The 25,326-nt window shown below is 43.4% G+C and overlaps 1 protein-coding gene across 6 annotated transcripts in view; it reads left to right on the top strand.

Annotated features, from left to right (window-relative positions):
* The window catches only part of shi (dynamin-1 shibire), a 63,425-nt gene that overhangs the window by 23,997 nt on the left and 14,102 nt on the right, over positions 1-25,326 (top strand). For 3 of the 6 annotated variants that reach the window (XM_089582407.1, XM_089582404.1, XM_089582408.1), the window contains 7 exons: positions 4,531-4,542; positions 8,630-8,743; positions 10,180-10,290; positions 12,125-12,427; positions 16,511-16,567; positions 17,374-17,555; positions 20,700-20,888. In XM_089582407.1, coding sequence (XP_089438533.1) covers positions 4,531-4,542; positions 8,630-8,743; positions 10,180-10,290; positions 12,125-12,427; positions 16,511-16,567; positions 17,374-17,555; positions 20,700-20,888 — 968 coding nt within the window. The remainder of the gene's footprint in view (positions 1-4,530; positions 4,543-8,629; positions 8,744-10,179; positions 10,291-12,124; positions 12,428-16,510; positions 16,568-17,373; positions 17,556-20,699; positions 20,889-25,326) is intronic. The other 3 variants (XM_089582406.1, XM_089582409.1, XM_089582405.1) reach the window with 2 other exon arrangements.

The raw sequence follows: 25,326 nt of genomic DNA, 5'->3' as shown, positions 1-25,326 counted from the left end.
AGTAAAAAAAAAGCTTCTTTAGAGTTCTCCACACTGGAAAATAAATTTTTTTGTTCATTCCTTTGTTGTCGGTTGCTGTAACCAAAATGGTCTCTTTCGCTTTTTACACCCATTGAGCCCTGATGTCCAATTTTGGCACCATACATGTATATAAATTAATACTTGCACCACAAACTTTTTACTACATGGTTATGGGGCCTTAGGCATTGTAAAAATTTGGAGCAAAAAAATCTACAACCAAAATAAAAAATCCAGGGCCAAAAGGGTTACGGTCCCTAATGCCATGCCTGATACATGGCTTTGTGGAATTCAAGAGGCATTTGCTCATGCAGAAGGTTTTAGTGCTAAGCACAGCGCGTGAGCGCACCATGGGCAGAAATTGAGGAGTTCTGCTTATGTAGTTTGTCAGGGTTTAGAACAGGTAGATGTGGTATATGGTCTTATTTCTATAAGCATCACGAGAGTGTTGAGGGATGTGAAATATCTAAGTGCCTTTAGGAATTGAGGTATTGAAATAACTTGGGGCTCTAAATGGCAAAGGGAGAGTGTGAAGTGCAGCGGGACTTTAACCCCAATGTATATCCCTGGAGCACCACCCCCCATCTAATATTCACAGGCTGTGCATTATCATAGTTAGACTGGAGCTTAACATTGTTTACCTCTGGTTATACTTGAGGTTTGTTGGAACAATCTGGGTCTTGTTAACGCATTTGTCTTGGGTCATGGAGCAACTGTTACTTTGTATATTCTACTGTGGACAGGAGGCGTGGCACACTTCTGTTGTCTGGCCTCAGTAGTGTGCTTGTTCTCCTGGGTAACAGCGTCAAACTTTACATATAGGTTTATCATATACAGGCAGCTTGTCAGTTGACTTGCTTACATTAGTTGAGAGATAAGCTAGCGGTAGAATCATTTCATTTACTTTAAAGGCCCCTTTTGGCATTTGCGTTAGAGGTGGGGTCATCAAGTTCTAGTATAAATTGTCACAATGATATGACTTTTAATGTTTGCATTGAAGGATGTTGCATCTGATATATTTTTCACCTTGGTCTTTAAAAAGTTTAATGTCAAAAATTGAGAAGGCAGTGCTCAACTGAAATTGATACATTATTTACACTTACTATTAGAATATAATTACCATTCCAGTTTTGAGGCCATTGCTTAATTCTTTCCTTACCATGCTTGTTCAAAGTGTTCAATTTGAAAGATGGTGCAAAATAGCCCATTCTGCTTGATCCGGGTCACTTCTGGACAAGTAGTGCCATTCAGTGTGTTGCGAAAGCATTATATTTCAATTTCGGAGCTAGTTTGTCACCTATATGAGAGGGTATTTTTAAACCTCTAGCTAAACCTGTCAACGTGCAGTGGTTGGAGAGAGTATTGTGCCCAAACTTGCGTCCTCGCCTCGCACTGACACTGTTCAGCAACGGCGGTCTCGCGATTCCTCAGCATTGGCACTTGACCTTGTAGATGCAAGCGACAGCTTTGAGTGAAAAGCTGACTTGATTGGTCTTATTTTAGTTTGGAGAGAGAGAGCCGTTCCGCTCAGCCTGGACTGTCGTTAGTTGCCAGTTTGTAACTTTCATTTTCGTCATTGACGGGGAAATTCACTGCTTTCCAAGCCTCTCTGAAGGTACTGGGCATGGTCTGAAGGATTCCGTGCCACCAGCAATGTACGGGGTTGAGATTTCTCCAGGTTACCTGGGGTCGACCTTGGCACTGCATTCCAGAGTAGCCTAAAGCGATTAGCGTGAGCAAGTGAATTTTTCTCTACTGATCTTAAATTTAGAATTAAGAGCTCTGTAACTTTAGATATTCCGTTATAAAATAGTAACACATAAAATGTGTAAATTTATTTTGCATTTTGGAGTGAATATATTTAATTTTTGCGAATTTTTGTGCAAGTCCTTCAAGTTTTTCCAATTAAATAATTTTTTTCCTCATAAGTAGTTCATAACCTGTTTTTTTCTTTATGCTGTCAAAAAGACAGCTCTGTTAGCTACACTATGATGTGCTGCAATATAGGAAAAGTTTCAACCTATGATTAAACAATTACTTTACGCAAACCACCCTGAAACTGCCTGTTTTCTCGTGATAAGGAAAGTTTTCATTGTATAGCTGATTGGCTGCTTTTTTGACAGGATCAGCGACACTTCTAGGCCCTTCTCGTACTTTACTAGATTTGATAGGCAGATTGTCAAGGAAATTTTCTAAAGGCTTATTTAGAATTGTTGAGAGGCTGTGAAGGCTGGGAAGGTTTATTGCTTCAATTGATTGTCTGAAAAATTTATTTTACACAAAGACCTGCCTAGATTTGGTGCAAAAATGCTCCTTGAGTCGCATATTCGCAATTGGAGAGAGAAGTAAGACTCATGTGGAGCTAATTTGTCTCTGAAATTGCTGGAAATCTATTTCCAGCAATGACAGTACCATAGACCCCTGTTAAGATGAACTCTAGACGAATTCTTCGATCAGACGAACTCGGGGTGATTTGGTTGGTTTCCCTTAGGGTTCAGTGTAAAAAAAATTCGCCTAAGATGAACTGCTTTGCATGTCCTTTGGTTAAGATGGGCTTTCACAGCGACTACTAAGACCAGTGACCCAGTGCAGCAGCATTTGTGGGGTGTCTGCATGACACTGTCCAGGAAAGAAAGTGCATCCCCGCAAAATAGTTTCTGCACATCTTTGTGCAAAACTATGGAGTAGCTGTCTTGTGGGAGCACGCTTCCTTGCCGGTGCCGAAAAAGCAGGCTGCCTCCTCTGCGCCTGCGCTCGGGCGCAGAGATCAGACATCCGACATGACCAGATCTCAGCGACGCGCACATGTGCATCTAGCAGACTAAAAGGCTAGTACACTTGCTCCTCGATTTGGGGGCCAAATTTTCAGTTGACGTGGCGTCGCATCACATGTCATCGCTTAGTAGAGGCGGCCAGATATCTGCACCATGCGTGCATTGTCCACAGCGCACAAATAAGTGTGCGGTGCTTCTGCTTGTAGAGTTGCGGTGGCAGCTATGTCGCGGAAGGAGCAAGATAAGAGCCAGCTAGGCACCCTTGAAGTGCTCAGTGGCAGAATAAAGCAAAACTTGAAAAAACACACAAATAGCGGTCGCTGCGCAAGAGTGAGGAAAAGAGACGATGAAAAAGGAAAACTAGACCAGTGCCATTTTTTAAGTAGGGTAATGTGAGTCTGTTTCATGCCCTCAGTCTTTTGATCACTTCACGCATAGTACAATAAAGGTTCTACTTGCAGTTATCCTTTTACTGCAATGCCATTTTATATTTTATTTCCATGTAACATATATTTGGATACCTAGCATGCTCATGCAAGTTTTTGGGGGGTACTTCTGTTTCGACGAACAAATTCTCATGGTCCCTTCAAGTTAGTCGAGAAAGGTAGTAGACTATATTTTCGGGGAAGAGCAAATAAAACTAAGGCCTAATCAACTTGTTGCTTTTTTACTTTTAGAGTTTTCAGCATCTGATTTTGAAGCTCTTTGCATGCTTTGAAAAGCTAAAACCAGGCTTTTATTGGCTCATTCACATGGTGGGGTAGCTTGTACAGTAAAATTACGTCACAAAAAGACCCCAAAAAACTAGGAAACCGACGATTCTTTTCCTTGCAAAAATTTTGTTTGAACAAGGCTTTAAATGAGAAGGGGAAAAAGACTTTTAACTGTTTTAAGCTTCTGTTAGTAGTTTCTCAGCTGCTTGCAGCTAGGCAAGATGTTGATTTTGTCCTTTTATGTTCACTACTGTGGCCACTCACTTCAAACTATTTTGTTCTACAATAAATCCTTAAGGATAGTTGAGCTTACTTAAGGTTTTAAATTTTAGTCTGTTATATACTTTTTTTTATGATGAAAGTACCTACCAGTATTTTCAATGTTGCTAATATGCTGGTGTACATTTGTATTGGAAGGGGCAGAATGGTGCCCTTGGTTTTTCAAAATTTGATATCTGTGCAGCATCAAAATGCGAGGATAGAAGAAGATAGGATGGCTGTCTAAAAATGTATTCTGAAGCTGTACAGTGATATGCTATGTGCATGCTTCACCTCTTACCATTTTGCACAGCACGTGCACAAATTTTTTTTTATGAACCTCTGGCATGCTTGTTTCTTACAATCCTCATAATTGCTTCGTGCTTGCAAATTATCTTGCTGCATGCCTTATGGATATGTGCTGTACTAACATGTTGCGTGACTCTTAACTGATGCTTTTCTGTACTTCTCATTTGCTTGCCAGCATGTCTGACATCAAGACTGCTCTAATTACTCATTTATTACAGCTGAAACATATATACATATATATGTACTGATCAACATCAGAGATTTAGTGTAGTGTTTAAAACCAAAATTTAGATTATTATGAAAGGAATATTAGCGTTGCAAGAGACTTTTCCTCTTACTGTGTGATGCTAAAAGAAAATACACTAAAGAGTTTGTTATTTTGTCTTATTTTGCATATTTGGGTTTCCAAGTTGGCAAGAATTATGTTTCCTCCCCATTTTGTCCCTTTGGTTTCCTAGTCGGTTTTCGCTGTAAGTTGCAGTCATTCCATTGTACCTCTTCTCTCTCTTCTTTTGTAGCTTCTTATGTTTTCTTCTCTGCAGCTCGGTTTTGGCAGATTCCCCACAGTGGGCATATCTACAGCCTGTAAACTTCATACTTATAAACTAATAGCATGCTGTGGTTTAACTGGTTTAAAAAAAAAAAAAATTGTTCTGCGTTCTTTGCAAATGGCTCCATCCTGGAAAACTAAGCATTTTTGTTTCAGGGTGAGCTTTAATTAAGCGATAGTAATTAGGCAACATGTGAATGGGGAGTGAAACTGGGGGCATAGGTCAAAGCTTTGAGCTGCATGTTGGTGTGGTGTGCTTTGTATGCTATGTTGGTGCTGGAGCTTGGAAAGGCTTGAGAACTCTTTTGCCACATTGTTTAAATAGAAAATGCTCGCCACCCCTGTGTGTACTTTGCTAGCAAAACAAAACTGCTATAGTACTCAGTGTTATGCATAGCTGGTAGCATGTTGCTAGGATGAGCTTGTCATGCAAGAGTGCTGGTGGTTGCTTGGAAACTCGCTCCTCCTGTGGTTTCATTGTCAGAAAATGAATGCTTTTTTTTTTTTTTACCCTTTATGGGTTAAAGCAGGTGGGATTAGAGAATTGCTGAGTGGGAATTTTGTGCTCCTTGTTTCAATGAGTACCTGTTAGAAACAAAGCTTAATATGTTTCACGTAGTACTAACCTCATTAATGATGTTATTCATTTATGGGTTTTTCGAAGTGGAAAATGGTGAAACGCTCTCACTGTTTTAACATTTCACTGTATTCTTTCTTAGTATAGGTCACAAATACGGCCTTTTAATGGCCTTTATGTAAGTTTTTAACCTTGGTTTCTCAATACTGATAACGTGACTGGAAGGCACCATTGCATGACAATAATTTAACTCTAGCTTCTTTTGAGGCTTGTGTTTCCATTTTTGTCTTCATATAAATGCAGAAGTAGCACTCCTGATCTGAGTGGCTGAAAGTGGCAGCAATGCCTTCCTTGTGTGGTGTGCAGTAGTGCAACATCTCTCCACATCTGTGGATGTACCTGTTGGTTTTTTATCCTAATTGATTTTATACTTCTGCAAATGTTACTGCAGCCTACTAACCCTTTAGGTGCCTGATAAGGTTGCCTGTACTGGTCTGGCCGAAATGATTTGGAGCACACTTGGGTGTTTGAACTGTTCTCACATGTCCCAGAGAGAAAATAGTTCCTTGTGGTTATATGTGAGCACATCAGTGAATTTGGTAACGCATGTATTAAGTATCTCCTAATTTTCTCTAGGTTAGGGGTGAGAAGAGTTATACCACCTAGCCGCCGTGGTGGCTCAGTGGTAATGGTGCTCGGCTACTAACCCGAAAGATGCATGTTCCTAGAGGCCCGTGTACTGTGCGATGTCAGTGCACGTTAAAGAACCCCAGGGGGTCGAAATTTCCGGAGCCCTTCACTGAGGCGTTCCTCATAGCCTGAGTCGCTTTGGGACGTTAAACCCCCATAAACCAAACCAGTTTTATCACCAAAATGTGCTCCATGCTGTTATTGCTTGAACTGTACACCTCGCCAATGAAGTTCTCATGCAGCCAGGCGCGATATCACTCAAAATGTCTGTGCAGAAACTTTCTGCTTTGAGACATATGAAATAGAATGAGATCAGTCAGTCACTACATTAAAATTATTTGGTATTATGAAGAGGCATCCTTTAGCTATTTTAGTTTTCTTGGCCAGAAATTTGGTTTGTCATTGGCATCATTTGGTGTGGACACCATTTGGAAATTTGGTTTGCCATTGAAACCATTGTGGGCCTCGTTTTGCTAAGTGTTGCTGCAGCACTTTCTGTATGGCTCTTAAGGAAGGAAATGGCTGTAGGAATGTTTTCATGGTTTAGCAGTTCGTATTTCTAATAAATAAGCATGAAAAATAGAGGTTATGCCAGTTGGCATTAAGTTTCATAAATTTGATAGGACACCTTAATTATATTTAACACTGTTTGAACTGCCTGTAGATAAATTTCTCTTGTGAATAAATGTGCATCAAAATTTATGGGAGGCTAACAGTTGCAACAGTTTATTGCTGTGCTGATTTTTTTATTTGAGACGCTTGTGTGAAATATTTGCTTGTCAGCAGTCAGATTAGTTCTGGTACTATGGTGTTCTGTTCAAATCATGCCAAAATCTTATTGGAAAGGCTGCTTCCTATGGAAGCAAAAGTTTATTATTAGGCCATAAGTGACAGTTAGCTTGACCATGTTGGAAATATTAGCCATGAGGACTGCAGTGTTTGCGTGGACAAATTTATGTAGTTGCCACTTCTGAGTGGTTTTTTCTGCCTGAGAAAGAGACTAGCAGTGGCATGGCTGGTTTTGTGAGGTCCCGTGGTAGTCTTGGCAGTTTGTTCTGAATGCTGAATGGGCGCCTTAAAACTCCTTTTATATGGAAGTTCCACAAAACTGGGAACACACGAACTGCCAAGTGACTACTTGGCTCTTCTGTAGCATGGCACATAAAGGGTTAACCAGGAATAGGTCAAAAGTGGACTAGTTTCTTTTGTTTTAATTTCACCATTAATTTTCAACAACTGCGCTTGTGCCGGGAAAGGCAAGAGTTCTTTATTTTTGGCATATGTAGTGTGCATGCGAGTGTGTGTGGAACATTCCCCTTGAGGGACAGAAACTGTTCTTTAAGTTATGCACACCTAAGTGCATTTCATGATAAATTAAGCACCCTTGCTCACGCAGAAGTGGTGGCTGCATTATTTTTGTAGACTAGAAAGCCTTCCTGCAGCTGAGACTATAGCAACAGTGAAATACTTGCATTGATATGCTAGAGCTTATCATTCAGCTGACATATTTTTCTAAGGCCATGTCTTTTATTTTTATTTTTTTAGTACTTCTGCTCGAGCATACTTTTTATTCTGACACTTGGGAATATCGTGCACCTTTTGAATGCTGGCAAGGATTTGCTGTGTTAGCAGTTTTATTGTAGCCAAGCATGCAACTCTTTCATGCTGCCCTGGGGCAAGCAGTACAAGCAGAATATCAACTCTCAGTTGAAGGGTGCACTGCCCATCTTGTTAGCACAATGCTGTTTCTGATTAGAGGGTTCCACATGCTCACATGCACACTAACTGGATTCAGCAACAAAGGTGGACATGCTTGTGGCTGTCGTGCTTCTCCTGTTCTTTGCACAGTTTTGTTCTGACATCTGACGTTTTGTGCAGATGGCTGATGTGTGCTGCAGTAACATTTGTAGTTGTGTTCTAGTCTACACATTTTAGTTCTTTAGTGTTTCGTGTTGCTGTAACTGCAAAGGAAGCAATAGTGTATTGGGCACATTGGCACTCAGATGTGCAGTGTGAAGATTGAGGCCAAAGAAGTGTGTATTCAACTTATTAGCAGTGCACTCAGCTGCAATATTTGCTATTAAGAAATGTGTGTACAGAGAAATGCCTCCTCTATTTTTGTGCAGGTTGTATCAGTTAGCATGGCTGGAATTGCTGCACCCTGTACAGTGCACTTTGGCCAGACCTGAATGTTGCAGGTCATTTTGAATGCAGCTGTACTTGCAAAGGGATTGTTGAAAGTGAGGGCACTATATTGCATAGCTACATCTGAAGCTTATAAATAAGCAGTCACTTGAAGCTTGCAAGTCAGGAATGGATGAAGTATTTTTATTGCGTAGTTTTGTTTAAAAACACAAGCCACACGTGATGATAAAACCACCTTCTTGCGATAAACTTTGGCACCTTGGTGTTATTGAGAATATCAGGTATTACATCATAAAGACAACAGCATTTATACGCTTGTTCTTTAGTTTCAGGCTTACATGATCTCAGCCAAGCCTAGGCATTGTAAGGTGTAATTTAAATTCAAAAGAGAAAAAAAGCTGTTAGACTTTACCAGCTTTGCTTGATTCATCTCTTTGGGTTTCAGGTTTTGAAAAATTAAGGCAAGCATGTTTTTTGTATGCTGACTTCTTGCAGTCCAACATTGTTGGGTGGGAACCTACTGTTCTGAAGCCTGGCTGTGGGTTGTGAAGCACAAGCCAGTTTTATTACATTCATTGCCATGTGTTTGATTCAGGTGATTCGCAAGGGGTGGATGTGCATCCACAACCTGGGCATCATGAAGGGTGGCTCCAGGGACTACTGGTTTGTGCTAACATCCGAGTCTATCTCATGGTACAAGGACGAAGAGGCAAGTAGACCAGTTTTGTTTTGCACTTGTTGGTCATTAAATAGAAAGTATTAAATAAAAGGTGAAAGTTGTGGCTGATATAAAAAAAAAATATGGCCCCATGTTGGTACGAGTGCTGGGTAATGTTAAAGGTCGCATCTGGAAACAAGAAAAAAATTTAATTTTACATCCCGAGTTAACAGCTTGACTATGAGGCACATGGAAAACACTCTGTCAGTTTTAACCCCTAGGTGTTCTTTAACTGCCTCAAGACCTTGGTTCAGGAGCATTTTTGCATTCTGAAATGCGGCTGCCGTTGGTCGGTAATCAAAGTGTGCCCTCTTGTTCAGCGGCAGAATACCTTTGCCATTGAGCCGCTATGCCAACTACCCCATTAGCTAACTCAAAACTTGTTGAGGGCTTCAAACGTAGATGCAGAAATAGCTTGGTTATTGTGAGGCTTCCTTGTGGAATAGCTTACCATAGGTGTCCATTGTGAAGTAATATGATTTTAGTAAACCCTTGTATATTTGAACTTTCATACTCTTGCTGAGGGCTTTTTGAATCTTGCAATAAACTCCTATTTGTACTGTGTGTTTGTCACTGCTTATGTCCTAGCTTTGGGATGAAATTTGATTTTCCCAAATAACAGTTATGGCAACACAAAAGGTTCATCGGTCATCGGTTTGCATGAACCACAGGTTACACTACGAAACAAGCCTTGAACAGACAAGCATTTGCATTAGCACGCTGTTGTCTGTTCTTCGCCGCCTTTCTTTACTGCCTTGTACTTTTTGCAATTCTGGCACCGCTCTGGTAGCAGATGCATGCACCCTCCGCTGCTGGCTTCACAGTGGAGGCATGAGAATCCATTTACCAAGGCTGCTGCGACCAGGCAGACAGAGAACACACTGGAAAAAAAGTGCGAAATGCAGTTAGTAAAGTGTTTCGTTAACATAGCACAGTAAAATCTCGTTAATTCAAAGTAATTGGGACCAAGAAAAATGTTTGATTTAACTGGGTTTTCGAATTAGCCAAGCACAGCCAAAAAAAAAAAATAGGGGGACCCAGCCAAAAAAAATCTGGGAATGCGACAACCACCTTTAGGTCGTTTTGTATGTGTAGCATCGGCATTCCTGTGCAGTGCCACCTCAGGCCTCTGAGGGGTCGTTGCTTCACCGGTTTGCAGCATTCTCACTTAGCACCTCAGATCTTTTTATTAATGGTCTAGTGCAGGCAGCCGCTTTGAATTATCCAGTCAGATTTATTGCAAAAGTGAGGAGACTGCAAAAGTGAGGAGAAATTTTTCGAATTAAGAGTTCTAGTTATTGAGGTTTTACTGTAGAAAGCACTATGTTGTAGAATTAGCTTCGGTGCATTTAAATTTCTGGTGCACTGTTGAAAAGTTGCAGACTCTTGCTGCTCTGACATTGAAGCCTTTTTATTGCACATTTTAGGAAAAAGATAAGAAATACATGCTCCCTCTGGATGGCTTGAAGATTAAGGACATTGAGGCTGGCTTCATGTCTCGAAGGAATACATTTGCACTTTTTAATCCTGACCAAAGGTAAGTTTTTCTTTGTTTGGCATGTAAGTTTTTATGTTCTTTATGGCTTTTTATTTTCTTGTTCAGTGGTTTCTAATAATTTGGGAATGTTGCCCGGTGTGCTTGACCCTTCGGTCACATGGGTACTTGAACAAGTGCTGCCATGCTATACAAGGTGCGGCAATGAATAATGAGCAGTGTGCAGTATAACACACTGATAGCAGTGGCAAATGCATACAAAGTGAGCAGCTGCAAAGTTTCCAGAAATGTCTGAAAGACTAATTCAGAACAGATGGGCTGAAAGCATGTGGTGGCGTTTTGAGATGAGACAAATACAAGACAACTGGACTTGTGCAAATGGAAAGGTCGAACAGATAATGATAGTATAGATGTATGTAGCAGTGTATCGACAAAGGAAAGGAGTGCATTAGAAGGGGTAAGAGTGGCACTGTGGGGTTGTGGAAATTTTTCAATCTTAGTCTATTATTTATCAGTCACACTCTGTAGTTACATCTTATATCAGAAATTGTTTAGAGTAATTTCAGCGATGTGTGCGTTTTCCTTCTGCATCACACAAACAGAAAAAAATCCCAGAGAAAAGTTTCATGGGTCTGGTTTTAATTCAGAAATTTCTCTTGGGGAGCGAGTAAGGAACCTCGTAGCAATGACGAGGCAGCGTTACTTGATGGATGGAGGTGAACACAGTCTGTGCGGCAAGGCAGCTCCAGTGAAAAAACAAAAAAGTAGAAAAATAAAAGCAACAAAAGAAGAATGATGGTGAAGAAACTTTATTTCCGCCAGAAGAAGACCCGTGCCCCTCCGGGTCCGCACGAAGAATGGTGAGGTGTGAAACTGGATGGTGGTGGCGAGTGGTGAAAATCTCGCAGTATTTTTAAACATTGAATTACAAAAAATAGGGACTTGACACAGATGCTACTCACTTCTTGGAGGAGGGTGAAAAGTCTTGGGTACTTCTTATCAAGAATTTTTTTCATTGCTGTTGCCTTTAGTGCCTTATCTCTAGATCCTTTGTTAGGCACATTCACTGTTTTATGTGGTTCATAAAGCTGTAAACTCGCTCGAGGTCAAGCTGCCGGTTTAGCAGCAGTGTTCTTTTGTCTCTGCAGCATTGTGTGTAGTGTCTGTGCTCATGAAGTGATTACAGCAGCATGACAGACAAGCCCATGGAAAGTGCACCTGGTTGGGTCATAGCATGTAGCGTGTATTGTATTGAATGTGCTGGCAAATGTCATTTTGGTTCTGGCGTACAATGAAAGGGGCTGCTTATATGCTTTTTAGTAACAATTTGATGTGCACTGTTGGTGGAGATTGATTGGATTGTGCTACATTTGTATAAGGGTAAGCAAGGACTCATGACGAGCATGGTACTATTGGCCGTAAAACTAAGGTCACTAAAATAGTAAAAGCCGTCGGTTAAAATTTTAAGTAATGCTGGGCATTTTGGTTTTATATACCTGGCAGTTATACATTTTCTCTAGCTTGATTTTATCTAGCCTGGGACCGGTATGTTAAAAGAGCTGGAGCAGTTGTTGACACGCCGTAATTCTACTTGGGCCATGTTGTATGCACCAGCACTGTGATGAATTTGCTCATTTAAGCAACTTGCTATCGCGTTGTATTCGTGATTTCTTTTCAGGTTAAAGTGAAACCAGATTTTGTGCCTGGCTTTTGCTAGTTAATTTTCCATGAGAAAAAGTGTGTGAAAGTAGCAGATGTCATGTCTTGCTCTGTGTTCACATGTCAGAAAGCAGTACTAAGGGTGAGCATAGTTTGGAGAGTGCTGGGCTGTGGGAAAGCAGCTTGTGATGTGGAGACCGTGCATGGCCCCCTACTGGAGGAACGTGTACAAGGACTACAAGCAGCTGGAACTGTCGTGCGAGAGCCAGGAAGAGGTGGACTCGTGGAAGGCATCGTTCCTGCGAGCTGGCGTTTACCCAGAGCGGGCACAGAGTGCAGCAGGGGACGGCGAGGGGGGCACGGATGGCGGGGGCCCTGAGGGCAGTGGCTCATCCATGGATCCGCAACTGGAGCGCCAGGTGGAGACCATCCGCAACCTGGTGGACTCCTACATGCGCATCATCACCAAGACCTTCCGCGACCTGGTGCCCAAGATTATCATGCACCTCACCATCAATGATGTGAGCCTTGTTTCGTCACCTTGCATGCCGCGTCTGTCTCTCCTGCAGTTGATGCTTAGCAGTGAATGTAGAGGTTAGCTCGTCTCTGAGCAGTTTGCTTGTCTTGGTGGTGGGAGGTGCATGAGACCTGAGATTTTTGTGTGTGCTGTACACTGGCACTTAGTAGACCGCTGTAGCTTGATGACACTAGTGTTGTTCACTGGAATTTATTAAATACCGCACTTACTCATGTAATTTGCGCACTCCTAATTTATTACCCGGGTGTATAGAAAAAAAAGTTACGCCGTCCCCCTCCTCTTAAAATTCGAATTACCTGCCATTCACCCGGCTTGCTCACACTGGCGATAGTTTTCTTAGATGAACTGTTGCGAGAGCAAACTGCTGGCAACCTCCGGTGTGTGCCTGTTTGCTGTTTGGTTTGTTGCTAGTCAGCCGGGCCGCACGCGACAACGCCTTTTTATTGCCTTTTGTCTCCTTTTGCCATTGACTGCTGAATTGTATAGGTTTTTCTGGCCAGCAAGGGATGCGAGCTGGGCGGGTTGACATAGGTGGCAATATACAGCATATATTGCACTTCATGACCTTTGTTTGCAAAATATCTGCATAATTTGCGCACCCCCTTTTTTGAAGCCTTAAAGAAAAAGCGCATAAATGACATAAGTAAATATTCAGCTCTTCGTGCTTGTTTTTTTTTGTTTTTTTTTGCTCACTAGTGACTTGACTTATTTTTGTTGCCACTGTGTCCAGTAAAAAGTTCTTGTTGCCACATTTCTCTTCATGCTCATGACATTCTGTAGCTGTATCATCTTTTTCTTAAGAGGTTATGTTAGGGTCTCAGATTTGGGCTTCCTTGACCCACATCTTTGTATATGCCTAGCATGTCCTCCTTTCTCATCTGGTTCCTCAGCATCTATCAGAGCTTTCTGGGGTGTATGTATTGCTTTTTTACGGTTATTCTTTTCCCTCTTAGCTATCATCTGTAGTTTTTTGCCATAATCTTTAGTGCCCAACATCCTTTAGTGCCCAACATCGCTGCACACTCTACTAGCATTTCAAAATAATTGAAGGTACTGAAGAACATTTTGTTAAGCGGTGTTCTCGGAATTGAGAGGCTCTCTGCTTGCTTTCAGTTTAGCAGCATTAATTTATTGTTTTCATTTTTTGATGTGTTGCAGACAAATTCAGAAATGTCGTCAAGCAGGGGCAGAAGTAGGCTTGGTGCACATTCTTGTGCATACTGCCAAGCGCATTACTTTGCTTGTTCATGAGTATTTTGCCTTGCAAGTGAGATAAAAGAGCTTTTCATGCCTAGGGATGGTACATATTAGTTGTGCAAAGGAAACAAAGCTAGGACTTTTTTCTTTGCCTTTACTTTCTTGGCGGTTGTCTATGCTTGTCTGCTGCTTACTGGTTTGTCTGCTGCTTACTGGTTGTCTGCTGCGTACTGCTGCTTACTAAGTTTTTACTTGCATATGTTATGAAAGGCCTTACTGTTGCTTTTGAGAAAATACTGTCAGTGTGTACTTTAAATGTTGAGCTGTTACGCGGCCCAAGTTGTTCTTTCGGGGTACGAGGAATTGGTAAGCTGTCGCCTGAATTATGAGCCTGTGATTATCAGTCCAGTGCTTGGCATGGGCTGCTGCAGAGTGCAATCCTGCATTCACATTTCTTGGGCAGCCCTGGAAGCTTTGTCCACCGGTCCAAGAGCTGGCAAAAACGCATTTATTTTTTTGCAGCTAGCTAACTTCGTACCAATTTCTGACTCGCTAGGCTGACAATCTTTTGCCTCGGCAGCTGGCTGTGAGGAGATGAAGTTGACTAGTAGAGATTCTCTATATTGGCAGCCTTGTTCAGTAAGACAACTGTGAATTCATCTCAGATCCGGAGTGGTTTATCCGCTCTGACAGAGCGCCTGAATTTAGCAGAGCACCTGCCCTGAATCTGCGTTTGGAACAATCGTGCTCTGACCTGAGCAAGCCAGAGGAATTCGCGTGCTGCTGATTGTCCGCTGATGAAGAATGTACCCAACATTCCTTGTACACTTCCACTCTCGTCTACTATGGAAAGGGGGAAGTCAAGATGGAAATCCTGGATAATTTGTAATTTTCTCCAGTCCTGTAATTTGCAATGCAAATTTTAGGACATATTTAGAGCCAGCAGCTTGCACTTGCTTGGTTAATCCGAATATCTGGGGTGCTGTGCAGGAAGAGCAGAGCGCGCTTGAAACTCAGGAGTGCCCAAGTTTGACTGGTAATGCAGTGTTGCGCCACTAATAATAGGCATGCAAGCCTGCATTAAGCTCTTTGGTGCTTAATTGGGCTCTTGAATGCTTCGTGCACCATTGTGCAGACGGTGGCAGTACTCCAATTTAGCGCGTGGCATGGTGAACTTGCACTAGCCAAAGCGACCTTGCAGGTCATTGTCACCTGACCACTATCCTGTTCGGCAGCATCCAGCATGCTTCAACCGCACTGCATGCTTCAACCGCAGAGCAGTCTCTATTTTAAAGTGCGTAGTGGGCTGCACAGAACTCCTTTATACAAAATACACCGTGCCAGCCCTGGATTGCTTGGATGAATCATGCATGCCTTCTTGTCGCTCCTTTTTGATCGACAGCTACTCTTATTGCAAGCCCTTCTGCACATGCTCTTTAGAGCTGTGCTACACCACTAACCTGATATAGCCAACCTTGGCCACTGCATTCACGTGAGCTGCTAATGTCTGAGTGTAAAAGCGCTGGCGAACGTTGAAGAGCTTGCCAATCACCAAGTTGCATAGAGAGAAATGAGCGACCATGTTCTGAGGTTTTGGAAAGCATAACCAAATTTCAGGTGACGTGCAGTGACGTGGTCACTACAATTCCCAAGAAGCTCCTGCTGCTTTGTTGAGTGCATTGGTAGGGACTGTGAAGTGGTGCACGCGATTGAACGTTCTATGCTTGCCTTTTTTGTATTGGGTTTTGTTTTCAGAAGATTTGAAAATTCGCTTGTTTCTAATATTTTACTTGGATGTACGAGCTGTGAATTAAAGAGAATCTACTATATATCCCCTTCAGTCATATGAGGAACATGCCTAGATTGCAAAGAAAAAAATTCTTGCCCTCCCATAAGGTTAATATAAGTTCTGGCAGGTGCTCATGTGTCTACATTGGGACTGTACACTGCTTTCAGGGTCTTAGTTATACTTCTTTTGGCTCACTTCTGTCAGAAGTCATTATCAACAAGTTGGGTACTCCAAGAACCCGCCGCGGTGGCCCGGAAGGCGCGGGTTCGATCCCGGCCGCGGCGGTCGAATTTCGAGGGCCCGTGTGCTGTGCGCTGTCAGTGCACATTAACGAACCCCAGGTGGTCGAAATTCCCGGAGCCCTTCACTACGGCGTCCCTCATTGCCGGAGTGGCTTTAGGACGTTAAACCCCCATAAACCAACCAAACCAACAATTCAGGTTATTTATTTTAGGACTGCCCACCTTGAGTAAATCAAAACACTTAGCACCATGGCACTCTTTGGCCACAGGTGCCCTTGGACCATAAAAATCTATCATATTTTTTTCAGGCCTTTGAAACTGTTGCATGTAAAACAAGCGAATGAAAATGCACCATCTGGAGCCACACAGGTGCTTATATAAAATGTGGAGCTTAAAGCAATTTTTCTGTGCTAATTTGGACAAATGTGACTTGTCATTGGCAATATTGGTGCATTCTCTCGGGAGGAGTACAACTAAATTTTTTTGTGGTTAAAGGGTTAAAAAAATGCTTTTCCTTATAAATTGGTGGAATTTACTATTAAGTTGTTGATTGATTGTACAGTATACGTTCAAGTCGGAGTGCATTGCTTAGCTAGGAGCAGATGACAGCAGTGATAACTGTGAGCTGAGCATGATTAGGCGTCAGTCCTCTAGTAGCTCCTTATCCTATTGGTTTGAATGACCATGATGTAACGTCTTCTCTGAAAAGATAGGATTTGTACTAATAATGCAGCATATTTATTGAAATGCGTATTGCGCTTGTGCATTTGTTAAGTAACATGGGCTCTTTTGAAGAATGGTTGCTTACTTAGTCCTTTGCTCATGTTTTCTTGTGCAGACCAAGGAATTCATCTATTCAGAACTACTAGCAGCTCTTTATGCTTCAGGTGATCAGGTAAGGATGAAATTTTGATTAAGAAAAAATGGTCATCTGCTATATAAACTTTTTTTTACTATAAAGCGTGTGATAGCAGACCAAAATTGCAGTTTTCAGTTATTGTGTACCACAAGTTGTTGGCATTTGGTGCCAATTGTTCACTGCTATACATCAGCATATTTAAGGCTGAGTACATTATTTAGTTCCGCACAGTGAAAGCAGGCATCTTGCAGTGTGGTAGTTTCAGTGCTGCAGCTGTCTATCTCCAGCCCCAAGAGGTTAGTAAAAAATCTGCTGAACACATGCTTTTATGCGAAGGGGTGTTTGTGTATGAAAACTGTTCAGATAAGCTTACTTTCAGGTTACATTGCAATAGCTGATATGGAGGTGTGAGTGAATGAGTAAAATTTATTGGTTTCAAGAAAAGGGGAAAAGTGGGCCCCCAGTTTAGGGCCATGGGGTAAGAGTGAACTTTCTTGTACTTTGTGCCGTCCATAAGATGACTTACCATTGTCGGCACATGTGGCCGGTGTTATGTGCAGTGGTGTTGAAATGTGTTGAGAGGTCATGTTGGTCTGTCTACATGAAAGGCACACTGGAGAGCTAGTGGGGCTGGTGCATATCGCAGCTTAAAAATAGTTTTTACTGCCCATTTGACTGCAGAGCATCTACTGGGCTTAGTAGTGGCTGCTGAAAAGTGCATCCTGATGCTGGTACACAGTGTGTTCCCATACTTTTGCATGAGTGATTTGTGTGCGGGTTTGTTCCGTTCGTTCATGATCATGTTTTTTACGGAATTTGACGGCGCTGTTTTGTTTGTGCAGACGCAGCTCATGGAAGAGAGTCCCGAAGAGGCACAGAAGCGAGATGAGATGCTACGCATGTACCACGCCTGCAAAGAGGCTCTACGAATCATAGGGGATGTGTCCATGCAGACCTCGTATCAGCCAACACCGCCACCTGTCAAGGACGACTGGCTTAAAATGCAGCCCCCCGATTCGCCACGGTGAGCATTTACCTAAAAGGCTAATAACTTATTGTGTAGGTTGTTGTTTAATTTTTGAAAGTATGTAGATTGGAGTCTTCTCAGCCTAAAGGATCTGTTTGAAGCCTCTGACCCCTTTGTCCATTCGCTATTGTTGACCGTTGTCCCCCTGTCCATGCAACTACTACGAATAGTAGCACTGCACTTTGTGAATCTGATTTGACAGCAAATAAACCTCTTTTCTTTTGCAGAATGCTAAACCAGGAAGTACTTCTATTAAGTTGTAGTTCTGCTCTCTGAGGCTAGATTCTTTAGGCTGCTGTTTGAATACAGTAAAACCTAGTTAAGGCATACTTGCTTAAGCGTTAGTTCTGCCAGAATCCTTCATTGCTTTCTGGGCACAAAACTTCTCCATGATGCTATGGGAGTGCTTCTTATTCTGCTTGTAGCTGCCATGCTATGGCACCACTGTCTGCAGAACTGCATCATCCAGGGAGTTTGGCACTGTCACGACCGAGAAGGAAGCCCCTCCGCTGTTAGTTTGATGGTGATATTCAATGTTTACTGTGGTTTTGTGTGTTCAGGTGATGCAACTTGTGTGCGTGGGGCCACGTCTGGCACTTATTACATGTCGGTGTGCCGGTTGCAGAGGTACGAACAAGAAGCCTAGCTCGATGGTTCCCTGCCTCGGTGACAGAGTTGCCGAGAAAAACGAAGTGGGTAGTAGTGCTACAAGAAACAGATGGTTTCACCTCCGCCTCGAAATATGTGCGTGCTTCTGAAAAGCACCACTGGCCCCCTTCCGTGATGAGTAGACCATGCGAGAGTGCAGGATTCGTGAGCCTGATTTATTGAATAAGGAGAGCAAATTTTCAAGTTTTAGTCAATACAAATGGTGACTCGGTGTAGATTCGGCAACAGTGACCAGAAATAGACTATTGCTTATGTCGCAGTACGAGCGTACAGTTAAGTGCCGATGTGACCCGATTTTCCGAGCAATGCTGAAAGGGTTTGGCAGGTGTTGTCTGTTTCACTTGTGTACAAAAATTGGGCTGTTTTAATTAATGTATAGACGGTTGCCAAATGCACTTCTTGATAAAGTGATTTGATAAAGCACTGTGCGATAAAGCACTTGATAAAGCACTGTGCGATGTCAGTGCACGTTAAAGCACCCCAGGTGGTCGAAATTTCCGGAGCCCTCCACTACGGTGTCTCTCATAGCCTTAGTCGCTTTGGGACGTTAAACCCCATAAACCAAACCAAACCAATTATTGGTTACATGGAGAAAGCTGATACAATTAGCAGAAGCGCCGCCCATATGCGGCATCAGCAATCGGGCAATCGGACATTTCCCAGACGTGCATTCGCATCCATTGGCACTGCTTGCAGGTTCATCCTACTGTGCAAAACAGGTAAAGTGACAACCAGCGCAGAAGATAAGAGTAGTTAACATAAGGAAAGCCCAGCTTGCGTTTTATGCTATGTAAACGGGTAGTATCTGTTTTGTACACGAAGCTATCTTGCTGTGTAGTCATCGACAATGATGCGTCCCTGGAGCGATACCGTGTGCACTGGGTAAGTGTCGACTGGTGTACTATTATCTTGAAGCACTCATTTTGCGAATATACGAAATAGTTGAACAAGCAGCAGCAGCAGAAAAAAAAAAAGAAGCTGGCTGTGGGTATTGAAATCAGTGCGACAGAAGCCTGAGCAGTTGTGCAGTGTGTGTGTGGGCAGAACGAACTGAAAACAGTGATGACTGTTCGTTGGCGTGGACAGCGAGACATCGTGCTGGCCGCCTGCCGCCTGACTGCTCCGATCTCGACAACTGCCACCGACACTGCCGTACTCTGACCATCGGCCTGCCGTCGGTGTCAGCAGACAATGCAGAAACTGCATTTGTCAACGTTCAGCCAACCGAGATCTATCTAGTGTGACACCGCGCCTTTAGCATAGCAATCATGTGCCGTTTGCTTTTTAAAGCAAGTGTTTTGAATACGGACTGCAGTGACATTTTAGCTTGTGTACTGCAAGTTTTTCGGTTGGAGAGAACCCGGTTGAGGCATGAGACAAGCAAACTGCCTTGTGTCTTGTCTGATAGGTGTTTAGTGTGCCCTGTCACATTATAAATTTCATCCCCTTTAATTTTTAACTATTATAATGCTGCACAGTTAGTTTTACGGCGGACGTCTGCTCTAGTGAAGCATTCGTGCATCATTAGCGTTGCTCTTATCGAAGCTCAAATTCTATTCGAAAGCTAAATGCTAGAGCACATTCTAATGTAAGAAAATAATGAAAATTCTGAACATTTAGATGCAATATTGCCTGAAATATAACTGCAGTCAGAGTCCTGCGCCGGCTCGACGCACTTTTGTGCATGAAACAGCGTGAAATTAGAATCTTGCATAGCAGCATAAATACAGTCGCCGACCGATTACAAATCTACTTCACCTTGGGGGATTCCCCTAAACATTTGACCAACACAGTTCCCACTTCGAGTTATTGATCAATTCGCTCTCGCCCTACCATAAGCTTGCCGTCATGGTTAGGTCAATTGGTAGAGCAACTGCTCCAGTGAAGCGGTGGTTCCGGGATCGAACCCCGGACCAGGACGAATTTTTCTTTAACTACGAAGTTTCTGAGAAAGCTGTATAGCTTTCCTTTGTAGCCGTATGGCTGCGCTCAGGTGGACGTTCCTATGAGGTGTGTGACGGTTCCTCAGCAAAGTCCGAAATATCGCGCAAGTCCGAATTATTGGAGTCCAAAAAATCGGTCGGCTACTGTTGTCGAGGCAGGCTTATCCAAACCGAAATAACATTTATTCAAATGTGAGCATGTCCTGTGCTTATTGAAAGGTGCAGCAGATTTGTAACGTCACAGTGCAGGACCATCTCTGAGCTGGAAAAATGTCGTTTAGGTGGCTGGAGAAGTTGGGGTGATATTTAACGGCTCCTAATAATAAGCTGTGGGTGTGTTATATTGGCCACACTAAACACTTTACTATTTTTAGTATAATGAAGCATGGATAGTTGGATGCGGATATTTTCCCTCTGTCCTTGTGTTTGTTGAAGAGGCTATCTGCACGCTTTGTACATTGGCGTTTAGCGGTGCCGAGAGGATACTATGGGCGCATGTTTTGAGTGGTGTGGTGTGTCTGCTGTGCAGGCCGGCCCCTCCCTCCCCGGGGGGTCCCCGGAGGAATGTGGGATCTTCCCGGGCACCCCCCCCAGTCCCAGCGGCGGCCAGCCGGCCAGCCCCAGTGATCCCATCGCGGCCCGAGTCAACGGGCAGGGCGCCCCCGGCAGCCCCACCCAGGCCTATCAGTGCCGGTTTCCAGGCACCCCTTGTGCCTTCGTGAGTGCCCCCATTACTGTCTTCCCTATTTTGTGTTCCTGCTTGCTGGCTGACTGGTTGATAACCAGTGACGTGGCCAGCGCTTCTATTTTACTAACAGTTGGTACTGCATAGCTTTGAGTTTTGGTGAAAGTTAGTTGTACATGTGTTGTATTCATGTTCTCTGAGCTCAGTGGGAACTCAGTGCCCCGCTAAAAGTTGCCTTGTGTCCTTGAAACTCTTATCGCTGCATAAGGTCAAGGGGAATATGTTGCACTGTGGACTCCTGTATGCGATGTTTGTACATGGTCAGTACTGCAGTTTTATTCTAGTCTTTTGCGGTACAGATGAATGAAGAGCTGAATAAAATTGGCAGTAAGCTGCTTGACATGTCTGCCGCTTCCATTTCAAAGCCAGTGGTAGGGCAGCTCCATAAACCGAGATTGCAGGGCTCTGTGCAAAGGATACCATGTAGTCACTGTTTCGAGGTTTGTGTGAAACAGGAAAAAGGAATTCTTTTCAAAGGCATGTCAGCTCATTAAAGCCTGCATAGTAGTAAGGTTAAATTCTTTACTGTGTTGCTGTCTAATGTGTGGCAGCTGTTTCTGATCGCTTCATGCACTGAATTATTTATTCATCCAGTCGACTTCTCTTGCTTTGCTGTTAGTTTTCTTATTTGATCAAAGGTTTTGGAAGGACTGGCTGAAGAGATTCAGAGGCTTTGTGATCATTGCGTGCAGTAGCTGTGTGTTTATTACATGCGCTGCACCTGCGAGGAGCTGCATCCTTCTGTCCACGTTGGTGTTGGCTGCACAGATATTTAGACACTGAAAATAAACTTGGCTGGAAAGGCTCGTATGTACAGGTGGCTCCAGTATGAAACTGAACATATCATGAACATTCAACTGTCGATTACTCCATAAATCAGTGACAAGCACACTTTTCTACATAGTTTTCCTATTACACTTTTCTAAGTACTTTCCCTATTGGCATATAATGTCCAAAAGTCAGTATGAACTTTACTATAGAAATAACCACAAAATTTGTCCCTTTTTGCGGACTGGTTGTTCCCATTCATATTGTGGTGACTCGCTAACTTTGGCATTTGGCTTCTGAGCTCAAGGTCTTGGGATTGAATCCTGGTCGTGGTGGTCTCATTTTCAAGGAGGTGAAATGCCGAGGATGCCCGTGTGCCGTGTGATGTTGGCACTTGTTAAGGAACCCCAGGCGGTCTACATTAATCCGGAGCCCTCCACTATGGCAACCCGCACAGCCCATGAGTCTCTTCGGGACGTTGAACCCCACATGCTGCATGCCACCTTTCATATTGGAGCTACCTGCGCATCGCCATGTGGAGTAGAGACTTGTCATGCTGTTAGCTGAAGCTCTTCTTTTATAAAACTGAGTTTAAACTGTCATAATTTTTTGCACCTCAAATTCACACTGAAATTTCTAACTGTTGGTACATGAATTGATCAACCAGGTCGTGGTGTTACTGTGTGAGATGTCATCTGCTACTGTGGTGCAGTTCAGAAGATCAAAATGCAATTTTCGAACCTTTCTTTTTTGGCCATGGAAGTTTCTGGCTGTGCCCAAAAGCTCAGTGCTTCATCATGTTTAGCTTCAAGCTTCTAAAAGGACTCTTCTAAAAGGAAAGGAAAGTAAATGTGTGCAGCAGTGCTCTGGTGCACATGTTTTAGTTCGGACACAGGTGCCTTCTCAGATGTGCTCATCTGTGCCTTGCCTCCTGCATTGAATGCTGCGCCCTGTGGTGGGATGTGCTGCTCTTGTGAAGACGCATCAAAGCAACCACACTAGCTTTGAGTACAGCACACCTGAGTGACAGGCTGTGGTGACACACTGTCAGAGTATATTGTATTGCGAGCAGAGTGTACTGCTCCCAGAAGGATTGGTCATTTCTTTTCACTGCCACAGTCCCTAATGGCGCAATTTCCTCTTGGAAGTTGGTGTTAGGTGACACTGTGGAAAGAGCTTTTGGTTAAAAAATAGCAGTTTAATTCTTGAGATTGCTTGTTCAAGCACCTGCGAACCGATGCAACCTGTCATCATACTGTCATTATACCCCTTCTCATGGGGAGACAAAAGAACGTTTCTCAAAGAGGCTTGTCACTCGTCTGGTAACAAAGCAATCGTAATTGCTGGAGGCTGCCCATGAAGAAAGCACATGGAAAGCAAGTGTGGCAAGTGGGCTGCACTGAGTGGCAGATATCTCACTGCTGCAAACTTACTTTCTCTGCTCTTGATTTGCTTTGCTCTCCACTGTGCATGCTTCTGCGTTTTTTGTGTTGTGAAGATTTTACTCCAACAATTTTTCGGGGAGATAAAAACTGCCGTCTTCAACTGTGCAGTGAACTATTCCTGATGACCATGATTTTGTTCTTTTCTGTCACCTTTTCACCTTCTCTTTAAGCTTTTGTCTTGCAGTGCAATCAGCTTGCCTACTGCAGTAAGGCTTTGGTCAGTGTCACAGTTGGCTGAATGATGAGATGCAGTGCACAAGCTGGTAGGTTTAAATTGCTGTGAAGCATATGGGGCCACACTGGAAGTGGAATATGGTTGCAGTTAGTGGCAATTGTTTTTGAATTATCTTGTTGGTTGAAATACAGTGCGTGATTATTGGTTTATTTGTCGAGTCATAAAGAGGTCCTGCTTCTTATGGTGCAGTCTGGGCAATGTACAAAAGTTTGTCCCTGCAGAGTTAGCAGGAAAGTACCGTATTTACTCGCTGCTTTTCCCTTTCTGCTTTTTGCCAGAAAAGTTGACATCAATTAGGGGGAGCGTTCCATATGCAAGGGAAAAAAAGTTCAGATGGATTTTTTTGCGGGGGTCGAAATATCATATTATATGCCAGCCCGTCCATTCATCCATCCATCCATCCATCCATCCATCCATCCATCCATCCAAACATCATAATCATTTACAAGAGCACACGGTAAGCCGCATTCATGTCGGCGGTGTTTAGCATCATTTGCTTCGAAGGGTGTTTGCTGTATCACGGCGCGATCCGACAATTTTGTGATAGTCGACGATGCAGGCCAATCACGGTGAGATAAAGCGAAGCTGCTGAGCATTGGCCCTGAAGGTCAGGTGCGTGTTGTTTATTCGAGGTTAAAAAAACACGCAGGACAAGAGTGGGGTTGAAACGTGGGGTTGAAATAGGGGGTAAACATGTTTTCCCTGCTTAATAGTGGCTGGCAGTTCAAAACTGCCAACCCCACCCCATGGTTGCGAGCGCTACTTAGTAGCGCACGCCGACCACAGCGGGCATTGCTCTTTGGGAACAAAGGAACAACACAGTGGCTGACACAAAATGGCATTTGTTGCTGCAACAACAACAATGCTGGCTAGCAACAAAATACGCTGAGGAATTGCGGTTGTCTGACTCGTCAGCAAGGTTACGAGCGAATGTTTGCCCACTGTAGGGCAGGGGAGATATTCCGGGGCCGTCCGGGATGAGCTCACAGGATTCATTCCCTCAAGACCTTGCCCCGTGGCAGAGAAGGAGCATCACGCCGAAATGTCCGCACGTGACAAGTTCTTGAGGCTGAAGAGGAGAGAGCAGTCTCCACATGTCCACAACAATCATGCTGTTGTTCGCGCTAGTGTTGCTGCGTCGCAGGCGCTCTTTTTTTTTGTTACGGTAACTAGGGAGGACGACATTGTGGAGAAGCAGACTCAAGGGTATGGAGCTGGCCGAGTCCCACAGTGTGTAATGCAGATGTTTAAACATTAGTTATGATGTGAAAGGGGTTGGGCATTTTCGCTCCCAATTTTGAGCTCGCCAAACTGCTTGGGTTTCTGAATGTCCTGCATCCACTGTAGCATATCAGTGCAGAGGATGATTTATATAGTCCTGGTTTAAACTGCTATGCCCCTTTGTGATGCTGGAGTGGTCGCTGGCTTCCTAAGCAGACACTGGCACAGCTGGGTGTTCAGCAGTGCACTGAGCAAGCCACTGCTGCCGATGCTCTTGTCAGGGACGCACTAAAGTCTCTGGCCAGGGCGCACAGTGTCTTGCCCAACTTCACTTAGTGCTCCACCCCCATTGGTGCTCTCTTTAAAATGCACAGAACAGGCAGCATCTTGGCACGCTGCCAAGGTCGCTGCCAAGGTTTGCGCTGTGGACAGCGTGAAACTGAGGAACATGTTAAAAAAAGCTGTTTGAAAAAAAAAAAAAAATTGTAATAAATTTTTAACGACAAATTTGGGGATGGTTCCATTTGGGGAGTAAATGCGATACCACGAGTCACGAAAATTATCAAGCCAGTGGCCAGATCTGGGTCGTGTGCATCTCTTGGTGAAACGATGGCATTAATACCGTATAACACCGTAATAATACCGTAATTAATACCATGAGGGCCACACCCTCAACTTGGAGGCCAGTAATTCGAGAAAAAAAAAGCGTGCGTAATTTGTCCTATGTGGTATGCTCCGCTTT

Source organism: Amblyomma mixtum, chromosome 3 (assembly GCF_055824585.1).
Source record: "Amblyomma mixtum isolate Tamu chromosome 3, ASM5582458v1, whole genome shotgun sequence".
Lineage (NCBI taxonomy): Eukaryota > Metazoa > Arthropoda > Arachnida > Ixodida > Ixodidae > Amblyomma > Amblyomma mixtum.
The sequence above is the reverse complement of the archived record's forward strand: the minus strand, read 5'-3'. Positions and strand labels throughout refer to the sequence as shown.